This window comes from Dryobates pubescens, chromosome 12, assembly GCF_014839835.1.
Source record: "Dryobates pubescens isolate bDryPub1 chromosome 12, bDryPub1.pri, whole genome shotgun sequence".
Lineage (NCBI taxonomy): Eukaryota > Metazoa > Chordata > Aves > Piciformes > Picidae > Dryobates > Dryobates pubescens.
This window is the reverse complement of record NC_071623.1, coordinates 16,964,402-16,981,183: the sequence shown is the minus strand read 5'-3', so window position 1 is coordinate 16,981,183 and position 16,782 is coordinate 16,964,402. Positions and strand designations below refer to the sequence as shown.

The 16,782-nt window shown below is 41.6% G+C and overlaps 1 protein-coding gene across 1 annotated transcript in view; it reads right to left on the bottom strand.

Annotated features, from left to right (window-relative positions):
* The window catches only part of HSF2BP (heat shock transcription factor 2 binding protein), a 31,184-nt gene extending 14,848 nt beyond the window's left edge, over positions 1 to 16,336 (bottom strand). The window contains exons 1-6 of the mRNA XM_054165928.1: positions 16,301 to 16,336; positions 14,328 to 14,478; positions 9,555 to 9,658; positions 5,462 to 5,611; positions 2,081 to 2,219; positions 1,488 to 1,605 (exon numbers count right to left, since the gene is read on the bottom strand). Coding sequence (XP_054021903.1) covers positions 1,488 to 1,605; positions 2,081 to 2,219; positions 5,462 to 5,611; positions 9,555 to 9,658; positions 14,328 to 14,478; positions 16,301 to 16,336 — 698 coding nt within the window. The remainder of the gene's footprint in view (positions 1 to 1,487; positions 1,606 to 2,080; positions 2,220 to 5,461; positions 5,612 to 9,554; positions 9,659 to 14,327; positions 14,479 to 16,300) is intronic.
* Between the last annotated feature and the right edge of the window lie 446 nt (positions 16,337 to 16,782).

The following is a 16,782-nucleotide window of genomic DNA, read 5'->3' as shown; positions in this document are numbered from 1 at the left end:
ATTAATGCAATCTGAAGTTATAAAAAAAATATGTAATAATTTATCTGGACACATAGACACCTCTTCACTTGAAACTCAGAGTGTGAGTGTGTGTATGTGTGTGCTTAGGAACGCTTTCCTTCCTTTTCCCCCTCAAAAGAGAGTCTCCCCTTTGTTATTTTTTTTCTCTGTAGAGATTTTGAAAGAGTGTAGATCCTCTCTTTCAGGATGGCTATTTTTGTTTGTGATATACATGAAGGCACAAATCACTTTTCTTTTCCCTTCACACTCTCGTGAAACTCTTTTAGTTGGAGCTTTACAATAAACCCCACGGTTGCAAGAGTTAGCATTTTGAGTGCTGACCTTCAAGCTCAACACTTGGGAAACACAGTAAATCACTCAGACCACTACCTACAGCACAGGCTTCCCTCTTGCTACCCAACAAGGAAAGGCAAGCACCTTCAGAGAATAACTTGTTCTCCCCAACACAGGCAGAGGGAGAGACATCTGACAGCGCTGTCTCCTTCCACTGACGGTGGGAAGGAGCTCAGACAGTTAACAGATGCTCCTCTAACTTTCTTGATAGCTAAGGTTAAGCAAGACAAAACCCATCCAAAGTTAAGAATGAGCCTGATCTCATGCCTATCACATACAACCTGCCAAAATGCCTGCATGGAGGCTGTCAAGCTGTTGTGGCTGACAGGGTTGCTGTTTGTCAGCTGAGCTGTGGCAGCTGGGCTTGGGTATCAGTTCTTAGTGTGTGCCTGTATGTGGGTCCCATTTACAAAAAGAACACCACACTGGCTCAAGCCATCTTCATGACAGTGCAAGTGCCCACAGCTTAGCAGATGTGCAAGTACTTGTTAAGCCATGGTAATTTGCTCAGGCAAGGTCATATCTCTTCAGCTTGTAAAAGCTCTGAGAAAAAGGTAAAGATGACAGCTTACTTAAGTATAACTTTTCCAGTATCTGAGCTGTGTTACATGGACTTTTCTTTACAATGATGTATCACAAGGTCCCTTTACAGGTATCACCTTTTACAAACTTAAGTGTGTGGTGCTTTGGGCTACTAAGCAGAATAAACTAATTTAATTTTAGCACTCAGCAGATACATAACTCACTTTCTTCCCTAAGCAGATATAGCATTTTACAGTCATTATATTGTAAAAATAAATAGGAGTCCACATTTCCCACATTCTGTTTGAAAACTTGACCTCATACCTTCCTTATTCAACCCGCAACTCATGAACCCCTCCGAAGGTAGAAGAGTGCATCCCCACAGTATTATGGTACTTAGAATAATTCCAAAAAGAGATGATCTGGATGAGGCTAGCCTAGTAGGCAGGCTTGGTGTATCTGCAAGGAACAGTACTGTGAAAAGTTTCCAAAAGATGTGTTTCCTCCCCAGGAAAGCATATAAGCAGGAAAACCGCTGTCATAACTGTGACTTAAACTGCAAGATAATGCAATTTCATTTGAAAGGATAAAATAAAAACCAGTCATCATACACTTTAAATTTGGCACAGAGTCCTGGCTTCATGTCTCCCAGAAGGTGCATCATTGTGTCCAGTAATTCCCGACTTGAGCTAACCAAGAACTCACGGCCACATGCCAGCGCAGCCACATCTGGGAGAGAACACAGAACATCACCATCAAAGTCATGTTTCAAACAGAAGCTTATGCTCATTATCAGGACCACTAAAAATTGTCATCTACACAAACATCAAACTACATTCATCTACACAGCAAGTACTGAAGCAGCAAATTATACTGGTCAAACTCCTTCATAATCCTAGTTAATTAAAATACTTATTCAGGAGTGGCCAGTATCCTACTAGTAGCAGTGAATTATGAAGCAAGAAGTGGGATTAATCCAAAAATAGTAAGAGACTGAAGCAAAGCTGAACCTTACAAGCTCCCCTCAAAAGAAACAAGATTGCAAACTGGTTTACAAAACTTTGTAAGACTATGAAGTCACCCAAGACACTAGCATTAACTAATTGATGCAGCATTGAAAAGCTGCATTTGCTGAAGCACATAAGGCAATACAGAAATTCCCAGTTCAAGTGGAACGGTGCTGTGAGAGGTAACAGTCACTTACTTGTTACAATCCCTGCCAAGGCTAACACAAACTGATTTTCATCAGAATCCAAATCCTGCTGTTTCATGTCCTCACTTAATGACTTCACAAAGCTCTCCATGGTCTGTGCAGTGATTGTGAAAAACTTTAGTGCTTTACTCTGCAAGCACAGAGGAGAAAAGCAGATTATATGAGCTAATGCAGCCATGACTATTAGATGCTACAGCAAAACTGAGCAATCTTCAAAATCACTAGAACATCTAGTCACTAAAAACAACAACAGAAAATAGCTGGTATGCACTAGGTGACATATTTGATCCCCTAGAGTTTGAAGCCATCACCTCAGAAGAAAATAGGAAACTACTCAACACTAAATGTATTAGTTAAAACTAAACCAATTGTGTATTTACCTCCTAAACTCACTATTTCAAACAGCAGAGTTAAAGCTTCTTTTCAAAAGTGAGGATATCATCTCTTTGCTTTGCAATAGCTGCACCAGGTGTTTTACATTTATTCAAGCTATTACATCAACTTTTGTCAAAACCCTATCCAGCTGAAGGCTGGAGAGCAGCCTGATTTAGTGATTTGGCATCAGTTTTTCCTATGAAAATCAACAAAATAGCCAGGGGAAAAAACCCACCACAACAAAAAGAAACAAACAAACAGAATTCTATTGGATCCTAACAGGATTCATTAATTTTTCATACAGCATGGAACACAACAGGCTAGGTATAAGTCTTTAGAAAAGGAAACAGAATTCTCTTCTCGGTCACAGAGTGAATTTGTCAGCAATGTCATATAAAAAAAGACAGTCATCACACCAGAGAGCACAAACAGGAGTACAGCCCATAATTATGTTGTGCAGTCTTTTCCTCTCAGCTGCAATACTGTTCCATTTTGGGGTATCTCTGCTGAGGAAGAAGCCATCTGGCACAAAGCTCAGGGTAGGTCAAAGAGCCTGTACAAAGGTGCAGAGAGAGTCCACAAAAAAGAATGAAGATAACTGTTTCTATTAATTAATAATTCTGACCTGTAAACCATTGCTGGAATACTGTTTCACACAGAGGATGCTGGGTTTGGTACCAAAAATTGCGTAACAGACAGCCCATAATTCCAGGTTTCTCAGTGTCTTTCAGAATTCTGCCAGTTGCTTCAAGAAGCAGCTGAAACTTTTAGTCATTCTTGGCAGCAAACCAATGGGACAGTCCAAGAAATGCCTGAACTTTCATTCATTTTGCAGAGACTGAAATTTGTAATATTCTGTCAAAACCAGAGTTTTCATAACACATGTAAAGCTACTGGTAACATTTATTTATCCCTCCTGCTGCACATTCATCCCATCAAAGATATACAGCTCCTGTGGCATGACTCCAGCCACAGGACATAAAGAGTAGGGTTGTGGTGGGTTGAAAATTCCCCCCAACATTAAATTGCCAGGCCAGCTCAGCTAGAATAGAATAGAATAGGAGTAGACCAGATCAGACCAGGTTGGAAGAGACCTTCAAGATCATCACGTCCAACCTATCATCCAACACCACCTAATCAACTAAACCATGCAACCAAGCACCCTATCAAGTCTCCTCCTGAACACCTCCAGTGATGGTGACTCCACCATCTCCCTGGGCAGCACATTCCAATGGGCAATCACTCTCTCTGTGTAGAATTTCTTCCTAACCTCCAGCCTAAACCTCCCCTGGCACAGCTTGAGACTGTGTCCTCTTGTTCTGGTGCTGGTTGCCTGGGAGAAGAGGAAATGAAGCTCTATTTACAAGCAAAACCACAATCTACAATGAAATGTAATGAATGTATACAAAATATACAATATTTCCAGGTATTTACAATTTACAAACAGCACAAGAACCCCCCTGGACAAAACCAGGGGGACTCCTAGTAGCTTCCTCTTCCCTGCTCCTTTCCCCCTTCCCCCACCCTGCACACATTAGAGGAGAGAAAAGAGCAGAGGGCTCTGTGTTAACATACTCAGCCACAACGAAGAAAACAGCCAAGGACAGCAAAGCCAAACAGAAGCACAAGTTAGTGTCTTCCAGAGAGAGGAAGCTGAAAAGAAAGTTAGACTATGCAGACCAACTTTGTTAGTAGTCTATCCAGTGGGATTATTTAGAACTTATCATTATTTTCCTTTTTACATCCAATGGTGATTTATTTACATTCTACCACTTTCTGTTCAAGATCTGTGCACAATTTTTAAGGCACAGCCTGAAACTACCACACAGGGTCTGTCGATAGTCAGTATCTTCACAAATGATACTCTGGTCCCAGAAAAACAGGAATGAAGGGATCATAAAGAAAGAGAAAGGAAAAAACTGCACCTCTACATGTGCTGCACGCTTTTTATATGAATACCACACCTCAAAGATGGCAATTTTAACACAGGCAGTGACGACAGATCAAGCAGCAGAGGGCATGAGAGAAAATGGAAGAACTTAAGTGAGTCTACTATAGCAGACCATTATAAGCCATTATGAAACTACGTATTCACACAGGAACATAGCAGAGTACTGGCCAAATCAAGTAGTTAGTATGCACAGAAAACAAGCAAAATCCTTCTATTTGCCAGTCTCTTGAGGACACACTGGGGGCTTGTCTGCTGAACCTTCTTTCCAAATAGCCATTATTTCACTAATGATGAGGTCTGTGGAGCTGCAGCAGAGACCAATCAGATGTATAAAATAGCAAACATCACATAGTCTACATCGGTTTAGTTGATTAGATGGTGTTGGGTGATGGGTTGCACCTGATGATCGCAAAGGTCTTTTCCAACCTGGTTAATTCTATTCTATTCGTTGCAGTACTACTATAGTCCTTAACTATTGCTGGGTCTGTTCTTTTCCAAATAAGCTACTTGTGCATATTTAACACTGAAGACTTAAGATTCATTGGAGTCAAAGCAGCTAAGCTCTCTAAATTTCCAAGACTCATGCACATATTAAGGCAGCACAAAGACTTAAATGAGTTAAAAATGGACGGATCTATCTTTCTTCCATGGAAATAGCTCCTCCAAGCTCTCTGCATCCACAAGAACTGCTGCACATGGCCAGATTTATTTTCTTCTTCTATTAGCTTGCAATGATATTTACATTGTGCTGGCTACATCCTTGCTTCCAGTTTAACTGTGTATGGTGGAACACAGGTAATCGATGTTTGGCAGCATAAAATGCAATTACTGCTTTTATTCCCAGCCTGCTTCATATCACTTTACAATTCCAACATCTCTTACATGAGAATGGATGGTTCTGAAAGAATATGTAATTCAGAAAACATTTTTGCTGTCCAATCAGTTTCTGAAAAATATCCTTATATTGATGTGTGTCTCAGAGCAAGGTCCTTATCTTAGAGACCTAACAGCATTACCCCTGTTAAGTATACACATGCCATACTTACGCCTCCTAGAATGGACTTAACAGCTTCCTCATTGCTAGATACACCCCACAACAACGTGCACACTGCTGCACCCATTTCTGTGCAATACTCTGCTTGCTGCAGGATCTGCTGCTTGGCCTCATTCAGCTGCTGGCGGAGGTTTAGTTTCTCCTGAAACAGCAAAAGGCAATTTTGGTTTCACTTCATGTCAGCCACATCACATTTCTAGGCCAAGGGACAGAACAAGAAACAACATCATGGCCATGAAATTAGGGGGTAGAGGAAGGCAAACTCACAGCAGCTGCAGATACACAGCTTCTCTACTGAGCTGTATCTAAGGAGCATGCACATTGTGGAGGCTGACAGTAACCAGAAGCCTGTCCACAAGGTCAGGCCAAGCAACCCACTGAGACTGAATGGCACCTAGGGAAGCCTGATAGGAGACTCTACTCCTCCTAAACAAATAGCTACATATCTCTTCAAGAGACAATGGATTTCAGCATCAGTGGTCAACCTTTCCAAACACCTTACAAAAGATACTGGAAACATCTTTTAGGAAGGGAGGGTTGTTTTGTTTTTCAAAACAGACTTCTGTCTTAGCCAACATGATGGTAGAGTTGCTGGGTATCTAGGAAAAATACTGTTGTCTCTTCCAACTTTTTTCCTTGGAATATTACTCACTGGCAGTTGCAAACTAAGACAGAAAGCCTGGGAAAAAAACATCTAAGGTCTGAAGTCTGGAGAGTCTTTCATATCAAGAAAACCCAGGCACAATCACACAACCATCACCTAAGTGAGGTCCTCTGTGTTCATTGCCACAAAGCACAAGAGCATAGAGCAATGCAACACAACCAGCATGCAATTTCCATTTTGCAATGCTTTTTTTCAATGACATGGCAAGCTGGCCAGAAGAATACCATGAGATTAGGTATAATTCTAGGCCTCCCTGGCTTTCTACCAACTGCCACAGGGGTAGCAAAGCTGCTGGACTTCTCAGCTTAGAGCTAGTACAGTGAGGTGAAGGCAGGGATCCTGCAGTCTGGTATCTCAGGGTGGGAGGAGGTTTTCTGCTAACACTGAGTAGGGTGGTATTAAGAGTGCTGCAGGGTAAGATACAGGCCAAACTAGAAAAATCATGCTAATTCAAGTATTAAAAAAAAGAGAGAGGATCACAGATCATGTGATGACAAAAGAATAGAGGGACCTTGCTCTGCCCATTTTATGGGCACAGGATTCTCAGATTCACCCCAGAAAGCACCCTTCTCAGTCCAGCCTCCCCTGTGCACTTAGCTATCAGGATGAAGTCTCAGGAAATGAGAAGGAATCTTCTGTATGTCAGTTTTGAAAGCAAGTCAACAGGGGAAAAAACCTTTCAACCATGTATTCCCAGCAAGTCTTTAAAATAAGTAACATTTCAGGGGTTCACCTCAACGTTTGGTGCGAAGGGTTTGGAAAGAACACAAAGCCATCTCAAAATATACACAGCAGGGTATTAACCAGTACAAAGCTGCTTGTACTGTGTTCATGAATTACCTGCCTAGCCTCCTTTATCACACCTGACAGCCTGATTTGCATTGCTTTATCACATTGCTAATGGAACACAAAGCCCAGGATTCGTAAAGTTCAAATTAAATTCATCAACCAGCCTTCTGTGCATATTTGCTCTCTGGAGTCTCTTTCACCTTACGTTTTACTAAATGTAAAAGACTCGACACTCGCTGCCGATTGCCTAGGCACAGAAGTCCCAGAAAAAGTCTCCTGTTTCTTAACTCTTTCATCATCTTTAAGCGGGTTAGCCAAATCTTCTCTTTTACATAACTTACTGCCAGACCTATCAGCATTTCTGACACCATGTCCATCAGAAATCTTCCTGTCTAACCCCTTTAATGTCCATCTTTCTCTTGTGTGCTGGCCTTAAGAAAATGCAGCTTTCAATAGATTATTTACATTTTGCATTTGGATGCTATTACTGAATAGCAAGACATAAATATACTCTGTAATACCAAAGCTAGATGCCCCAACAAGGACACAAAGCCAGCACGAGAAATGCCAGAATTTTTAATAGATCAAAAGCAACATCAGAACAAAGGTACCAAGCAAGAAAAACAAAACAGTGCAGTCAAGAGCCAGGAAAATAAACGGTGTCTGCAAAAGCAAATAACCTAGCTGGAAGCAACACCCCCTGAGAGCTCACATCACTAAGCAATTGCTGTGCTAGGCAACACCACCATCTTCAGGAAACGGTGGAGGCACGAGAATACAGCAGCGCGCAAGTACACGAAGATGAAGAGACAGACAAAGAAGACATCAGCCATAAATAATGTGCACTTCAAGTTTGGTTCAGGTTCAGATATCATGGCAATTCCCTAATCAGCAACAGAGCATCACACAGAAATTTTGTAATGCAAAATGTTGATTTATGATCCCCTAAAAGGGCATGACTAAAAAATAAAGTAACTTTTTCCTAAGATAAATTAGTAGAAAATAATTCAGACTATACAGAAGAACATCTATGGGAGAAGAGCAACCAAAAGAAAAACACCATGTAAAAAGTGATTAACAGCAACAAAAATCACACATATACAAGACACCATCTTGTTTTATCACAAAGAGCTAAACAATTTCACAATATACATAGGCACAATCCAATCAGATAAATACACCTTTGTAGCATGCAGCAGAAGCCATGCAGACAGCAGCAAAGATACAAAGAGATGTGATCAGGAACACCAAGGCAAATACTCTTAATAAATTATCCATGCTTTCAGTAAAACTTTCATCCAAAAGAAATCCCAAGCCTAAACCATGTGCCATGAACAAAAGGTGTGACCAACTTCATTAAAATGTAAGCAGCAGCATCAATAAGACCTGATTGCACAGCAAAACTAAATGAGTACCTTTGTCAGACTGCAGTAACTATCCCAGAAGCTAGTTAGTTTGAAGGAATATCCAGACAGACATCTATTCCATCATACTTTACATTCACACCAAACTTCATTCCAAAATTTGTCCAGGCAGATGTGCCCTAACACTGCAGGTCTGAACTTTCTCATTTATTCCTTTTCCAAAAGGAAATAATTTCTGTAGATTCATTTATCTTTGTGCTGGCAGATGCTAACTCTGGAACCCAAACAAAGTAAGCTCCTGCTGACTACTGGAGATAGCTATCAGCTGCAAGGAAATAAACTTTTGAAGCAGAAAATCACATTTGGTTCTTTCACCTCTCTCAAAAATTAAGTCACTAGTCTGTGTGATCCTTTTTGAACCCAAACAGCGTCACAGAATACCCACAGTCTGAGAAGTCACAGTCTTTGCTATTCCTTCATTGTTAAGAATCTCCCCTCTCATAATCACTAAATACAATATTGACAGAGCAAAAGGAGCCCTGTAATTGTTCCTTGACTCACAGCTGTACATGGCAATTGGATCAATAGGTGCTTTGAGAAAGACTATTAAAACTAAACAGCTCACAGCAAGCCAAAAGAGAAGCCAGTTTCTTTTTGTACATTGTGCTGCTTACATTACCTTCTATTGACCTCTTTGAAAATACATTAATATTAAATTCAAAAGAACTGATCCTGCAAAGGACTTTTTGATGCCAGCTAAACCCTAATCTTCCCAAATAACCAACGTTTTACTTCTAATATGTTCACATAAAGAAAATGCTAATGGCCGATGTTTAACTTCACATACACTAGAACAAACCCTGCCAAGAATCCAATAATGCAACCCCATACATCCACACCTCATACAATACTGAAGAAAGATCTGTGCAGTTATGCAGGAGGTGTGCACCTAAGTGGCAGACCAACTGTATGAGTTTGTACCTCTGTTTGGACATGTTGAATACGGTTTTGGTACTGCATTACATTATACTTTTTTCTAGGCATAATACTGACCCTTCTGCTCTAGAAATATGGAGGGGGGAAGAAGCATCACTTATGAACTAAGTAATTTACTAAGTAATTTACTCACCACCTGACTATATGAATAGACATTCCAGACTGTTTTCCAGGATGAGGACGTGCTTTGTGACATGAACACAAAAAATGGAAACCGCTTCTGTTATTACAACTCAAGCATACAAATATCAATATTCTGACAGCAAATCTACCTTCTTCTCTCTCACGCAATCTGCCTGGGCTGTTTCCAGACGGGCTCTGAAGTGTTCACAATCCATTTTCAGCTGCTCAATTTCCTCCTCCTTTTTCTCCATGTCTGTGACAGAATAAATTAGATGAACGAACTAGTAAGTTATGACCCACAGGCTTGCACTAAAGAAACGATGCACTTAGTGCAACATTAATGAGGTGCTTTAACTATTTACTTGTGTTAGGTCACCTCCTTGTGGCCAAACCGGTACATCGCAATTTCCCACATTTAAACAGTTCTTAGCAGAAACTAAAAGAAAATGGTATTTTGATTTAAACCAGAGAGAGACCTGAAAGAATCACATCTAGCTGTTAAATAGAGTGTGCCAGTAAATTATCATTCTGGAACTGAGCTGCATGTCCACAGAGATTTAATGTTCTTTCCCTTCTCAATCTTCTACGTTATTTTCATCACGGTTTACACATTTGATATCTTTGAAATTCAGTGAGTACAGTGGAAAATCTAAGAAAAAGAATACCAAGACCAGCCAAAAAGTCAGAGCTTCAATACACAATGAACAAATTACATGAATAGCAAGAATGAAATGCAACTACTCCAAACATTTTCAATGGATGTTTATAAACTATTTAAACATGGTGTCGGTGAAAAGCAAATTTTACAATTCCCTTAAAAAGATTCATCTCTGATGCTATACATTCCAAATTAGAAGCATTTTTTTTAGTGAGTGGTAATCAAGATGCAATGTCTTAGAAGATATTATGAACTATTCAACCATGATGTCAGTGACAAGCAAATTTCACAATGCCCTTCAAAAAGAATAATCTCTGATGAGATACATTCCAAATAAGCAGCTTTATTGTAATGAGTGGAAATCAAGGTACAAGTACTACATTTCACAATTCCACTGTTTGTTTAAAAAAATATATATCCTTTTAAAGGGCATTTTTAGCAATTCTTGCAAAACTGTACTTTACTTTGAAAACCTGGATGCTTAGTATTTGTACTGAAAAAAAAGGAAACACGTGGAAGTAAATCCAGAAAACAATGTCCAAACAGCATCTGCTACAATTTTGGTTACTTTAAGAAGCAAGTAACATGTCACTTTAAGCACCATACTCATCAGAATATGGTCTATGGCTTAACACAGTTCAAATACTTCCCTTTATGTAGTCAACATTCTTGAATGTATTTACCAAAAGAATATATCAAATTCAATCATAAAAAGGTAACATCATTTGACAAACCCCACTCATTATCTAAGAAGCTTGGATCATGACATTTTATTGGTCAATTCTATGTTATTTGGAAATAATTTCTTTTTTGGTCCTCAATAACAAAATGTTGCCTTCCAAATACATGCACGTTGCTTTGAGCAGCAAGCATAAAGGAAAATAATCTGGTCACACACAAAAAAAGAAGAGCAAAAATAAAAGGGAAAAGAGGAAAAAAGAAAGAAAAGACAGAAGGAACTATTTCCATGCAGCCCTTGTGCAATTCTAAGCCAGCAACACTAAGAATGAAGAGGGAAATGGAGTAACTGAATTTTTGAGCAATATCACTGGTCAGCGGTGGGAAACTCACTTTGCTTCCACCAAGTCAATTCACCAAGAAAATTCAGCCCCAAGCACCTATTTCTATGCGGGTATGAGTCTTAAGTACTTGACAAAGATACTTTGAGCATGACTAGAGCATGCACTGCTTATCAATAGCACAGCAGAACCTGTTTGTCCTTGCCAGTTAAGTACTACCCTGTGAAAATCTCTCTCACAGCAAAGAAACAAGTTCTCCTGAAGGAGAATCACTACAGCCTTGTACTGAATTCAGGACCAATGAAGCAAATAAACACAGAAAGATGCCACATTGTTTGCTAGGAGCAGAATAAGCAGCAGACATTTTGATAACACTGAAGACTGCAGCTGTGCTGCTCACTCCTTAACATGGTCCAGAGTAGCAAACAGGGAAGACTGACAGGTTCTCCCACTGGTTGCATGTCCCAGCCTCTGATAAGAAAGTTCCCTCCCTCTTGATTCTAAAATCTTGACAGCCTGCCACCACCAAGTGAAGAAGCTGGTTTTAGTATTAGCTTGGATGTGTCCTTACACAAACAGGAAATAGGTAACTTTACCACTGCAGCAGTAAATCAGACTCTGAGAAGATGTGGCATTCACTCCTGAGATAAGATAGCAGACTGAAGAGCAGAATAAGGCACTGTGCACAACAAAAGAAGAGGAGGCCCACACTTCAGGCATGGGGTACACTCATTCTCATCCATGCCATGGGTCACATCAGGGTATCTTCTGCAGCAGAGATACAATCTGAAAGCTCTGGGAGGTAGACAACTGAGTATGATTATGATGAATGACAACAAGCAATGGAATTCCCAGTTCTACTGATCCAAATGCTAGATCAATGTTAAATGCTGCAAATAACATTTCCCAAGTGGATGGAGTTCCATTAAACACATACACACAGGAATAAAGGAAATTTACTTGAGCTATTTTTCTAACATCCCTAGAGTCATACACTCTTCCTGAGGAAAGCAGCAATAACAAAACAGGCTTTTTTTTTTCTCTGAAATGAACCTTGGCAAGAGCCTTAGGAAGACCCTGTGACCAGTCTGAAAAGTAAGTATTGACTGCACTGACCACTGCCAGCTCAGATCTCAGATACCACCTACAGGATGCTCCCATAGAAAATGGGTATCCTATTACCTAGATATAGAGGACACAGTCTCAAGCTGTGCCAGGGGTAGTTTAGGCCCAAGGTGAGAAGAAAGTTCTTCACAGCAAGAGTTGTTAGCCATTGGAATGTGCTGCCCAGGGAGGTGGAGTCACCATCTCTGGAGGTGTTCAAGAGGGGACTGGATGTGACACTTGGTGTCATGCTTTAGTAGTCATGAGGTCTTGGGTGACAGGTTGGACTTGATGATCCTTGAGGTCTTTTCCAACCTTACTGATTCTATAATACAAGTAAAATATGCAAAGATCTCAAAGTATCTCAAAGCTATTCAAAACTCCAACAGTCTCACAACTGAAAGGGTCAGAGATGTTTAAAGTCTCCAGCTGTAATCTGCACTTCTTGAGCACGTGAACCTGCTAACCACTTTGTTTGCAAGACTTAAAAGAACTGTAATAGCTGATGAAAATCTAGATATTAAAATCACCCATTAGGCTTCTGTAAGGACAATGTGAAGAAATATCTCTAGTAGCTGCCAGGACTCCTATAAGCTTCATAGGACAAAATCAAGACACTGTATTTGGTGAACAGCACCAAACTGCCCACCATTCTGAGACTGCTTGTGTCCCTGTGATGTTCAATCTTTAGTGAACTGTGTGCTCTAAAACCTAGTTTCAGTCTACATTACTGCATGCCGCAGAGTTAGGAGCAGACTGGAGTGGCAAAAATTACCACTTGACTTGTCCAGCTGTAAGGGTAAGCAATGACAAGAGCTTGAATAAATATGCAAAAGACCTCATGAACTGCTACAGAAATTTCCCCTGTGGGGCTATACTCAGGAGTTCAAAGGCTGGATCAGCTACAGGTATTCCTCCGAAGACACACAGACTGCTGGCCAGCCAGTAGAACACTTACAGTAAAGTCTTAAAATCCTCACATTGATGCTACAAACCTGCTGCCAGAAGGCCCTGACAGGATCTCCTTGATGCCTAGCAGAAGGAGAGTAAGAAGGATCAGTTAGAGAAATCTTGAGACTGAGCACTGAAAAAAAGTAAGTAAAACAAGGATATGATTAGCCAAGGCTCTCCAACACTTAATGCAACTGGAAACAGTCCTTGATGCCTTGCAGAAGCATAGAGAACACTTTAGGATGACATTTTGACTGGCAGCAAGAGAAGTGGGACAGTCTTCTCACATCTCTGTCAGGATTTGATGTCATGGAAGAATCTTTCCTAAGAGTGGATCATTGAGACAGATGGAAACTCTGACCCAACATATTACTTGGTATCAAAGACGAGCCTCAAGGCTCTATCTTACTCTTTCTTAGCTTTCTGGTGCAAATCAGATTTCACATCATCACTTGATACTCTAAACAGACACACTCTCTATAATCTGTCTCAGTGCTTGCCCCATGTCATTCCAGACAAAAACAGTTGAAGAGGTGAACTGTACTCCTGCATGTAAGCTGCAGGCTAGGGATGGAGCTGACTGAGACTTGGTCCTAATGGCACACAGGAGTGCTGCAACTGTTAAAAAAATTACATGCAGAGAATTGTAACACTGAAAAATTGGTCTTTAAGAAGAGCAGTGAAAAGACCTTTTGTAAGAGAGAGTCTTCAGCTTTCTTTTTTTAAATTATTATTATTAATATTTTGTGGCAGTAAAAGAATACAAACTAAAAAACAAGACAGAGTAAATCCAAGAATATTAACTCCTCCTTCAAACTTTTTATCCATAGCTATTTACCACCCAGTTTTGCTGTGCATCTAAAGCGGCACTTTGGAAAACATTGCTTTCACCTTTTCTCTAAGAGGAATCACTTTTTTCCCCTGACAATTCAGGCAGTAAGGGAAACTGTTATGTTTTTGTCAACAGTAGAATATTTTAAAAGATTAATTTGACATGTCTAATTCTTTCTAATTAAGTTTGTCGTTTTCTTCATTACAAATGCATTTGTCTACAGGAGCACTCAATGAACACCACCACAGTTTAATCTGGAATACCACCATGAACTCTGCAACTATTCATAGGGGCATGTCAGTTTGTTCTAAGTTATTTTGGCAGAAACTCTAAGAGCTTGTAACACAGTACTACTCACTTGATTCAATAGCATCCAGCTTCTGGAATGTCCCCAGGATATCCCCATTTACTATTCTGGGTAAGAAATCCCGCAATTGCATAACCTCAGTTGTCAGCCTTTCCAAGTCCCTCCTTCTAACTTTAACAAATTCCTCTTTGGCTTCAGCTTTCTGAAATAAAACAAGCAAACAGATCAACAGCCAACCAAAGTCACTGTTACAGCCTTGCAGTGCTTTTCTGCTTGAATTCCCTTCTCTCAGACAAAAATTAACCCTGAGTTAAGACTCCCAAAAAAGTCTGCTAATTTCTTCTTCTGACAAATTGCTGCTATAATTACACAGTCCAAGAGAATCTGCATTACTTTGTTATACTGAAATTTCTGTACCAAAAACTCCTGCTAAATTCCAGTTCCTGATGTAAGTACATATGCACAGTTGTATCTTAAAAAGGTCACCATATACATGTGGATATAAAAAAAGGTTCAAGGTCCTTTGCCTAAAACATTAATCTTCTAATATGCTTTCACAAAGCAAAATTGTAACCATTTTGCACTGTCCTGAGAAGGTGCAGAAGAAAATGAGATCCCTTATGTATCACATCTTGTTCCACAGGGAAGATACTAGTTAACACCACCACAAACTATCTCCTATAGGAATGAAACATGCTATCCCCAGTCTTCTCCAGCCCAGCTACACAAAGCAAAGGTCATTATCACTGGTACAGACAATGCTACTGTGGCATTCCTCTCTTTCCCAACCACTTCCTGTAAGTCTCTCTTTCAGCTTCTCTACTTCCTCAAGTTAAACATTTCCTTTCAGCTTTGCTTCCCTATTTCTTTCTCAGCTGTCTTTCAGACCAGGCAGTTGTATGGACAGAGCAGGCTAGTTCCAGCTTCCCTGTTTCAGAGGCATATAAACAGCAATGAAGGTATGGAAGAAATATTTCACTTCTAACTTGAATAGTATGCTCTAAGCTGCTTTATTATTAGGAAGTGGTAGTGTCAAACTTAGTATGGCCACATACCATCATGATTCCACAAAAATAAAACTCATTCAAGCCTCAAGAAAGTATAGAATGAGTAAGTGGCAACAGAACCCCATAGAAAAGAACTACCTGCAAGTCAGCAACCAGTCACATAGGAATGACAGAGAGGCAATTCTCAGTTCACTGGCAGAAGCTAAATTCAAATAAAATACACTACCAAAGTACTGGAACTGAGATAGTAAGTGTATGATAAAAAGGTAAATTTTTAATTCCCACTGTACATGCTGGTCTTTGTAACACTGCAGTTCCAAAAGATAAGTTTACTTGCTCTGCTTGAGCAGATTCTCATCTCCTCCCACCACAACTGTGAGAACATAATCAGTGAGGCTTTCTGTCCAGGCCTTAACAGCAACGGCAAGTCACTGGACATAGGAAACTTGACTTCAGTCCTCACAGACCTCTTCGTGCAAGTGTCAGGTTGTCACTTATCTACCTCAGCTTACATTATGTATCTGTATGATGTGAATCCCCCTTCCCAGCCTGGCAGAGGGCTGAACCAAGGAGTGGTCGAGGCTGGTATTGAGCACCCAGCAGCGACCACCCACATCAGGGCGTTTCTGACACTCCTTTCCCCTGCCACCACCAAGTTCCCCCTCATTTTCGCCCATAGATGTATTACGAGCCACCATTGCAGACAGGAGCCCTCCCAGGTCGCCGTAAGTTGAGCCCCAGAGGCTGAGCGTGCACCGCACAGCCAGTTTCCCAGCGCTAACCCAACCGGGCACTGCACGCCGCTGAGCTACGCAGGCCCCGCCATCTCCCCCTCAGAGCCCCATGAGTCCTAGACACAGAGCTGCCGGGCACCAAGGCTCCCCCTGTTCGCTCCCTCCGCGGCAGAGCGTCTCCACAACCCGACCCCGGGGCGGGCAGAGCTGCGGGAAGCGCGGTCCCGCGGCCAGGCCATCTCGGGCCAAGGCCGTGTCCGGCTGCGGGCCCCGCACGCGCTACCTGCGCGTCGCCAGCGAGGCCTGCGCGGCGCCACATCGCGCCCGCTGCCGCCAACAGCCTCGTGGGAGCAAGCGACGCAGGGAGGGTGTGACGGCCGCCTCTCTGGCGTCACGACGCGCCACCGACCCCACCCCTCCCCGTAGCCCCTCCCTCCCATCGCTGGGCTGGGCGGGGCCTGGAGCTAGGGTGCGACCCGCCCGCGGGTCACCGTGCAGCTCTCTGGGCGCGGGTTGAGCCATGGGATCAGCTAGGTGGCGCCAATAGCCAGGCCATGCAGGGCACGGCTGTGGGGAGCTAGAGACCGGCCCTCGCTGGGGCAGGCGTTGACAGGGGCCGTGGGTAGGAGGAGTCCTGGAACGCATTCAGGACCCGATCAGATCCTTCCTCCCATGCTTGCTTTTTCCCGTTCGTAATGATAAGTTTTCAAAGTGTAAGAAATGAGTTTGGGATGACACGCTCGTCGTGCCTCCAACAGCCATCGC